Genomic DNA, 10,070 nt, shown 5'->3' with positions numbered 1-10,070 from the left:
ATTGAGAGGATTTTTAATAATAATCAGTTATTATTAAAAACTCAACAATATCTAACGTTCGGTTTTCAAAGGCTTATATGTTTTTTGGGGCTGTCTGCTTTCCGTCTTCGCAAACAACGCGGTTACTACAGGGACTTGTAGTTGAGTTGTAGATTAGTATATAATAATAGAACGTTAACTACAGCAAAAAAATGACTTCATTTCCCACCATCCATCGCGTTCTCCGTTCTGTTTCTTACACGCACACTCGTATCCAGTCCCACGTCCGCTTTCGTCAAAATAGACAACAACGTTTTAATTTTTCTCTCGTAAATTTCCAAATATAGCAAATAGAAACTAAACATTATTTATCTCGCAATGGAGATTAATTGCTGTCGATCAAAGTGACTGTTTTGTATTGACTGACTCGCGTTAAAAGTCCAACGAGTGTGGACATTTCCTCACCATGTATACTTTATTATCTGGATTGTATAAATATATGTTTCAAAAGGACGAATATTGCATTTTAATCCTTGGTTTGGATAACGCTGGCAAAACTGTAAGTTTCGTCGGACTGTGGTTGTCTTTATATGCTTTTATTGTGGGGATCGCCGTTTGCTTTTTTTTTTTTTTTTTTTTTTACTTTTTTGTGACGTTTTCATTCTTTTGAAGAGTTTTAGTTGTTTATACAACCCCGTAAAAGTACCATGTGCATTTAACCGTGATTAAATAATATTATTTTTGTTGACGCTCACTGTTTATTTCGCCTTGAATTGCGTATTGTATCTGCATAGTTGCAAGGTTGGTCATGGAGTTTGGAGGAGTATGTGTCAACAGCAGGGCCCGACATCTTTCACTGGTTTACCCCTGCCGCATCATACAGGTGCCCTGCCCATCACTTAGAACGCGATCAAACATCCCATCTAAGTTATGTGTGAATGTTGGGAAGAGTAAGGTGATGAAGTGTTCACGTGGTGGAAATAAGGTTGCATGGGCAGGTGCTGGAAGGAGTTGAAAGCTTTAGGTACTTGGGTTGTGATGTGGCTGAAGTTGGTAGAATGGAGTGCGAGGTATTGCACAGAGTCAATCAAGAAAGCAAGGTTTTGGGTGCTCTCTAGAGAGTGATGAGCAACAAGAGTATCAGTATGGATGTAAAAAGGGGACTGTATGAGAGTGTGATTGTGCCGACTGTGTTGTATGGTGCAGAGACTTGGAGCCTGAACGCAGATTTGAAAAGGAAATTTAAGGTTTTTGGGATGAAGTATTTGAGGAGTATTTTAGGAGTGACAAGATTGGATAGATTGAGAAATGAAATTGTGAGAGACAGAACTGGAGTAGTAGTGGAACTGAGCAAGCGTGTGGATAAGAGAGTATTCGGTTGGTTTGGACACATGGAGAGGATGGATGAGGATCCAATGTTGAAGAGTATATACAGAGCAGAAGTCAATGGAAGGAGACCAAGAGGAAGGCCGCGATACACGTGGATGGATGGTGTTATGAGTGCTTTCCATGAAAGAGGTCTAAATATAGTGGAAGCTAGAGCTCTTGTTGGTGATAGGAATGATTGTGAAAGGATAGTGGGATGTTTGGACGCGTTCTAAGGGATGGGCAGGGCACCTGTATGATGCGGCAGGGGTAAACCAGTGTAAGATGTCAGGCCCTGCTGTTGAACAGAAGAGTGTGTTGTGTCACCCCGACCCGAGTGACATGGCCGCTTTCTTGTGTCCCGTTTCATCTGGAGGGACGAAAGCAAGACTGACTTAGGTTCCTAACTTGTTTGGGCATTTGGGTTGGCCATGGTCCAAAACTGTTTGTGTGTGTTTTTTGCTATTTTTTTTCCTTTTTTAATTTATTTGTTATTGTATGTGTTTGTCTTGCTGTCGGTCACCCCTCTTGAGGGATATGACCGAGGTAGATAGATAGATAGATCTGCATAGTTTGGTTCCTGCCTCGCCAACACCGCATGAAGATGTTTTTTCTTCCAATTTTGCGTACTTGCATGTTGTGATGACCACCCCCTCTCTATCTGTGTCTCGTGTAGACTTTTTTGGAACAAACCAAAACAAAGTTCAACAAGAACTACAAGGGAATGAGTCTGTCCAAGATTACAAGTACAGTTGGCCTGAACAGTAAGTTTTTGTATCTGCGTCTACCGGTACTTGAATATTTGTGCTGATTGCGATCTTTTCCAGTCGGAACCATTGATGTGGGCAAAGCTCGTCTCATGTTTTGGGACCTTGGTGGCCAAGAGGAGCTTCAGTCTCTTTGGGACAAAGTAAGTCGTTTAAAATCCTAAAGCATTCATGCTAGTGATACCAACTATATTACTTTAAAGCCTGCATGAAAATTAACTCTGTTATACACCTTTTCCAAGTCCATGAAAGCCAAATAAACATCCTTAGCCTTTGCAAAATATTTCTCACACACCTGTCGTACTGCAAGCACCTGATCCACACATCCTTTTCCTTTCCTGAAACCACTCTGCTCCTCCATCACCACCTCATTTGTTCTTTCTGTCACTCTCTTAATCAAGACTCTTCCATACAGCTTTCCCGGCACAGACAACAAACTGATACTTCTCGAATTCCTACATTCATACTTATCACCTTTACCCTTATACAACCACACATGCACTACACCAATCAACAGGAACCACACCAATTAAAAAGCATACATTCAACAAGCATACTAACCAGTAAATCATAGCCGTGCCACCTTTCTTCAAGCATGCAGCAATACAACCATCCAACCCAGGCGCCTTCACCCCTTTCATTTCTTTCACTGCCTCTTGCACCTTCCACAGGCTTCACATTTAAATCACCCAACACGGGCATTCTCCCCATACCACCTATCGCCTCGACTCTCACTTCTCTCCCATCCTCCACATTTAGCAACTCCTCAAAATACTCTGCCCATCTCGTCCTGACTGCACTACCGCTAACCAGCAATCTACCATCCTTATCTTTCACTTTCTTTTCCTTTCCAGACTCGCTCTTTCTTACTCTTTTCACTTCTTTCCTGAACTTAACTCCCACTATTAAATAAAAAAAGATGATTTCATTCTTGTCACTCACCAACTTCAATAAAGCACCGTACTTGATTGCCTTAAATGTGAGCTCCTTTGCTGCGTACCACGAGATTACAAGGTGTTCTTTTACGCAAATAATTACACTACTTTTGGATCGATAGAACTGCTGCAGCCGCTATACATGGACTGAAACATTTTCACTGTGCGAATTAATACAGTGTTTTGGAATAAACGTGGGTGTAAACGCCAACAGAATTGAGGAGGAAAAAAACACGCTTGTTTACACAGGAAATTCCAAAGTTGCTGAAAAAGCCAAGTTTTGATTTGGCACAGCTGGGCGGTTGTGAAACGGACAGATAGTTGGCTGGGTCAAGACGTCTTCTCCAACTTCGGCGAAATCACGTAATTTGGGAGAATCGACAGAGGACGCACCACTCTGTGAAAAACAACAAGTGATATTTCTGAACGGAGGGGATAAAAAGCTGATGTCTCTGAGAGAGGAATGAGAAACGCTGTGTCAACTCTTGTAACAAAATAAACGAGTTCTCCCTTTTTGCCATATTGCCTGCGTGTGTTTTGGGGCGACGCCCAAAGACATTTTTCTCCAGAAACGGCAAATGTCCCAGAGGAATCAACCGATGCATATGATGCTGTTGCCTGCCTCATCCGTCTCTTTACTACAAGTCTCCTAGTGCTTTGCGACATCAATATACAGGATGAGGGAAACCGTCAGGTCACTCCAATGCGTATGCGTGCACGAGCAATCAGACAATAAAAGAACGAACTGTTGTGGAATGTGGATAATAACTCGCAACTATGTAGGCATCTGGTGAAGGTCGTTGAGCGTCTCCCCAAAAAATACGCAGAGAGGAGATATGGCAAAAAGGGAACGCGGACAAGTTCCAGACGTTCAACATTGGCTTTTACAGTGTTCTCAAAGTTAAGATATCTCGTGAAGGTCGTCCGCCCCGGCAACAACGTCATCCCATGACCTTCACCAGATGCCTACAGACGTATCATTAGGTATTATCCACATTCCACAACAGTACCTAGCCATTGAAATCGGAAAACACACAGTCGGACTAAGACCTTCGTCGAATTATTGTGCACGTTTGCTGTAAATCATCGAAATACTAGCAAAATTAGGTTTCCAGTCAGATTACTGCCTGTGTGTAAACGTATCCCGTGATGCCGGTGATGGATATTGAATGGTATTCAAGCTGTATTAGTGCCTACCTGCAATTACCACCTATTAACAAAGATTGTTTTATATTCAGTACTATGCAGAGTCCCATGGAGTTATCTACGTGATCGACTCAACAGATGAAGAGCGACTTTCGGAATCAAAAGAAGCTTTCGGTAAGTCGCCCTACCCCACCAGATGCTCACCATGTCTATGTAATATATCCTTAGCATACCAGCACTGAGATATGCGAATTGAAATTATCGATATCCAAAGTAGGATGATCTGTCTTTTCATTATTCAAGTTTTATGTCTAACAACTGTTAATACTCATGTTTTGTTTTTTTTTGCCTCATTCCAGAAAAAATGATCAGTAGCGATGTGTTAGAAGGCGTCCCGCTCCTGGTCTTGGCCAACAAACAAGACGTACTGGTACTGAAAGCTTCTGTTCAGTTCATGTCCACCTGTATTTCTTTGTTTAAATCTGGAAAATACAGTAGACGTGGGTTGAGCGGGGAGAAAAGGCAGACCATGTTATAAACTTTTGGGAGCACCACATACGTTTTTAAATCATATCAGGAAAACGGATGACCGGCCTCTTGCGGACTCGTTGTCAAGGCAACCTAGATTGTTCCTATTTTTCACGCATGCAAGATGACAAATCTCATGCCCATGTTATCAGATAACTCGGTCTTTGTGAATAATTGAATTAAGATAGATAGACAGATAGATACTTTTTTCATCCCCGTAGGGAAATTCACATTTCCAGCAGTATCCTTGTGTTGAAAAATAAAATAAAATAATAAAATAAAAGCTGTAGAATACAAAAATACCCAATATAACGTGTTGATATAGAGTATTTAAATAGTGCTATGAAAAATACACACTGTAATAAGAATAGGGTAATATGCAAATGCGGGGTTGGGGTTTAATGTGGGCTTTTACTCCCCCGGGTGGAGTTAAAGAGCCTCATGGCATGAGGAAGAAATGATCTCAGTCTGCACAACCTGAAATTGATTAATTGTTTTTGTACATTGCAAAACAGAATTATGACCCAATGTTGAAGGCGCTGTAAAATTCTTAGATAGCAAACTAGACTCTGAAATAATAGACAAAGGCATTGTGGGAGGTAGTTTAGCCAATAGTATACATTTATTTTCAGGATGTCGTGAGGCAAACGAATAGCAGAGCAGCATCTTACATGACGTCGACCAATAGCAGGCAAGCATCTTGGGGACGTAATTTGTCATATGCAAGACGACTGCAAAGTTTGAATTTGATAGGTTTGGTTCCTGCTAAATAAATTGTCATTGAGAAGGAAAATGCCAGAAAGAAGGGCCTGGAAAAAACTTCTTATCTTACATCCTAAAATGAAAAACATTGTAAGGGAAACTATATAGATGGATAGATAGTTTATTCATCCCCATAGGGAAATTCACTCTTCCAGCAGTATCCTTGTGTTGAAAAATAAAATAATAGAATGAAAGATATTGAATACAAAATACCCAAAATAACGTTTTTGCTATAGAGTATTTAAATAGTGCTACGGAAAGTAAATAGGGTAATATGCAAATGTCGGGTTGGGGTTTAATGTGGGCTTTTACTCCCCTGGGTGGAGTTAAAGAGCCTCATGGCTATGCCGCATCCTAAGAATGTGTATTGTTTAATCAATCTATAATCTATGTCATCTTTGATTTAACTGCCTCTGCTCCTCCAACAGAACTGTTTATCAGTGCCTGATATTAAAACGGCCTTCAGTGACTGCGCACCCAAGATCGGCAAGCGAGATTGTTTGGTGCAGCCCTGCACTGCGCTCACAGGGTAAGTTGTAAGGATTGACCGATGGGTGTTTTTCAGGGCTGATACCGATGATCAGTATCAAGAGGAGGCTGATATTTGTTTGCTGTAAAAGCTTAAAAATTGGCGTAAGACATTTTTAATACCGGAAAAAGTAACAAAGAGCATTTGTTTTCCAGTAACTAACATGACTCATCTTTCATTCAAACCAAAAACTGACGAGCGCGGGGAATGAAATCGGGTTTAGCAGCAACTCGTATGACGGTACCTAAAAAACGTAAATAGCTTGCTGATTTTTTTACATTAAATCAATAAAAATGTCAAAACAACCAACACAGCTTCAATTACCTTCAAACAAAAAGTACATCAAAATTCAAACGGAGCTGGCGAATTGTAAAGTGTGGTCAGTCCTGTTTGAGATATGGATTGAAAAACTCATGTTATGGTAAAAGCTAATCACTCGGCCTTCCACTTAAGCGTGCTTTTTTATGCTCTCAATCACAAACAAAGACTTGATTGATAAAGTAATGTTATGATAAGAGGTAGTAAGAATTTCCCTACGGGGATGAATAAAGTATCTATCTATCCATCTAATTATCTATCTAGACATCTATCTATTTAGACATCTATCTATCAATCTATCTAGACATCTATCTATCTATCTACCTAGACATCTATTTATCTATCTAGACATCTATCTATTTAGACATCTATAAGACATCTATCTATCTAGACATCTATCCATCTCTCTATCTAGACATATATCTATCTCTATCTAGACATATATCTATCTATCTCTATCCATCTAGACATATATCTATCTCTCTCTATCTATCTTTCTAGACATATTTCTATATCTATCTAGACATATATCTATCTCTCTCTCTCTATCTATCTAGACATATATCTATCTCTATCTATCTATCTAGACATATATCTATCTCTATCTATCTATCTAGACATATATCTATCTCTATCTATCTAGACATATATCTATCTCTCTCTATCTATCTATCTAGACATACATCTATCTCTCTATCTATCTAGACATACATCTATCTCTATCTATCTATCTAGAGATACATCTATCTCTATCTATCTATCTAGACATACATCTATCTCTATCTATCTATCTAGACATGTATCTATCTCTCTCTATCTAGACATATATCTCTATCTATCTAGACATATATCTATCTCTATCTATCTATCTATCTAGACGTCTATCTATCTAGACATCTAGACATATATCTATCCATCTATCTAGACATATATCTATCTATCTATCTAGACATATATCTATCTATCTATCTAGACATATATCTATCTATCTCTCTTAGCAGTCTCCACCTGAAAGTGCTTCCCTAAAACGGGTGAACTACACTGTTTACAGGATCTCCTAATTCCACACACGCTTTTCTACCATGGACTTTTTAAAATCTCAATATTATCAGCAGTCTTGTTTTAGAGGCATGTTGGGACTCAGGAGTTAGCAGAGTTGCCGCTGTGTACATTAATTTAATGTTATTTTTTTCCTGCTTCAGTAGCTCCGCCCTTAGTCGCTTATCCAATCAAAAAGGGAGGGTGGGTAGCGTCAGGGAGAGAGGCTCGGCTGTTGTCTGGGCCTTGTCAATGAACAAAAATGCTGATACCGATATAAGTCAAATTCCTAAATATCGATCGACCTCCTGTAAGTTGACCGTTGGTGTTCCCCTAAAATGAGCTTTCAGGCGAATTCTACTTGCTCTCGTCATGCAGAGACGGAGTGAACGAAGGCATCGAGTGGATGGTCAAGTGTGTAATCCGAAACATTCACAGGCCGCCCAGGCAGAAGGACATCACATAAGAGAACACTCTCTTCACTGGACTTTCGGACCTTCTGCTCTAGAACATTCCTTGTCAACGTTGGAGCTGAAAACTCGGTCAGGAAGTATGGACAGTAGCTGAGACTGTGGGAAGGACACTTAAATCATGTAGACATTTTTTTCCCTATATCTGTCAGAGTTTGATGGCTTTTGTAACCTCGATAAACATTCCTTAACAGCTTTTTGTCTCATTGAAATAAAGTGTCTGACAGAAGCATCCCATGTTGAAATTTGCTTCATATTAAAAAAAAAAGAAATCTCTTAAGATCGACACCAGGGGTCTCATACTCGATAGAGGTAGGGGCCTTGAAAGCTGGGATCCGGGTGAGGTTGGGCCAAACGGGCGTTTCCGCAAAACATTCTGCTCTTCTTAGATGGACAGTGTTTTGTATTTGTCCACGAGATGTCGCTGTCATGTGCAGTGCAACCAAAAAGGAGTCTAAGGGAGACTATAAACTACGGAGACTGACAGTGAGCAAAAAGCAGCTTTTTTATTTATTATCCAGCCTAAGAAGAGAAAAAGGAAAAATAGAGAATAAGAAAAAAGCAATCAAGGAAAATGTAATTTAAAAAAAAAAAAGAATAGGAGAAAATGTAGAAAAACAGAATTTAAAGAAAAAAAGACAAACTAAAATTGCATTTTTCTCTTATTTCTTTTCTTTTTTTCTCCTTTATTTTTTTTTTCATTTTTATCTTCCTTTATGTTGGAGTTTTACTTTTTAATCTTATTGTTATTCTCTTTTTTTGTCATTTTTTCTTTTTTATTTCTTTGTTTTTTCTTTTTTATATCCATATTTATCATTTTTTCAAAAGTAATAATGTGCCTTTTGGGCACTTTGAGTCTGCGTAATTTTCCCTTTTCCTTTGTGCTTTTAGCAATTGTTTTCTGTGGCACGGCAGTATACAGCGACACACTGTCCCTTTAACTTTCATATTCAGGCTGTGGCTTCAAACTATTATCCTGGGCCTGCGAGTTTGAGACCCCTGATCTACACTTTTGATTTCGCTGTGCGCTTTGTTTGTTTTTGAAACATCCCAACTGTTGCAAGGTTTTCCAAAAATGTGATATTGTTGATTCAATCGATTGCAGGGATTTGATATGATGGAATCAATAAAGGCAAACATGCATTTTGCCAATTGGCCAGTGGCGCTCATTTCAAGGTAAATACAGTAGACATCCAGGATACGGCATCCCCACGTTCCGGTAATTTCCCTTCACAGTGTGGAATCTCGTGTGCTTCGTAAAGACTTTTAACAATACACTGCTGGATTTTTTTGCTACTGTATATATTTGCTGTGGGCCCAAACGTTAAAGCAAAGGGAGAAGCAATTGGATAATGACCATGGAAATAAAGCTTGCCATGATCAAAAAGTACTAAGAAGGCACATAAAATGCTAGCCTTGCTAAGGAATATGGCCTTAATCGATCGTGCCCTGCCTCTGCATCCACCTGCTACTCCACTGTACCAGTTTAACACCAGAAGTGAATGCAATTTTATTTTCCCTTTATGTTTATTATTGTTATTTAATCAGATACAATAGATTATATATAAGTCGTGCTTACCATACATTTTCTCATTATTCTAATGTAGAACATAACCTTCGAGAGGGGGTGACCGACCGCAAGACACATACACAAATAAAGAAAATAAAATAAAAAGGGAAATAAAAAAAAACGCACAATATATGAGAGGGGAAATCTACAAGAGAAATTACACCAAAATTTGTACATGATTTTGATATTCTTGTTTTATTTAACGGGGTCGCTGCTTGTGACGTCATTTGTGTAGTAAGAAGCGTGCTCTCCACGTGACCTCGTGAAAGTGATCAAACTCTCGTGAGCCATTATACTCCACCATTGGATGCATTATGAACATATTTGATGTTCTAAGATATTAAACAATGTTATTTAAGAATTTATAAATGTTATCCAGTAAGTTTGTTTTGCAACGAGTGAAGAAAAAATGTTACAATTTGCAAACGATTGTACTGAAAACAAAAAAAGGAGATGTGTGAGATTTTCAAAGTAATTTGTTAAGTGTTTTTTTTCTCCTCCTTTCTTATATGTATCGTTTGTATTTTTTATTTTTAAAATAAAATATAATAATATAAAAACATATGTAGGATTTACATTTATGTCTAGCCACACAAACCAAATCGTACTGCTGTAATGCTAATCTTTATTTTGCTGAGCTCAAAAGCGGAAACGTAGCCTCCA

The 10,070-nt window shown here is 38.8% G+C and overlaps 1 protein-coding gene across 1 annotated transcript; it reads left to right on the top strand.

Moving 5' to 3' along the window:
- Positions 1-207: 207 nt before the first annotated feature.
- On the top strand, positions 208-8,989 carry arfrp1 (ARF related protein 1). The gene is made up of 7 exons (XM_088337091.1): positions 208-538; positions 2,021-2,108; positions 2,172-2,254; positions 4,285-4,366; positions 4,552-4,622; positions 5,911-6,011; positions 7,746-8,989. The coding sequence occupies exons 1-7, from the start codon at positions 446-448 to the stop codon at positions 7,831-7,833; spliced, it is 606 nt and encodes a 201-aa protein (XP_088193217.1). The 5' UTR covers positions 208-445; the 3' UTR covers positions 7,834-8,989.
- Positions 8,990-10,070: the final 1,081 nt, after the last annotated feature.

Source organism: Urocampus carinirostris, chromosome 6, assembly GCF_059441175.1.
Source record: "Urocampus carinirostris isolate Australia breed hairy pipefish chromosome 6, RoL_Ucar_1.0, whole genome shotgun sequence".
NCBI lineage: Eukaryota > Metazoa > Chordata > Actinopteri > Syngnathiformes > Syngnathidae > Urocampus > Urocampus carinirostris.
The sequence above is the reverse complement of the archived record's forward strand: the minus strand, read 5'-3'. Positions and strand labels throughout refer to the sequence as shown.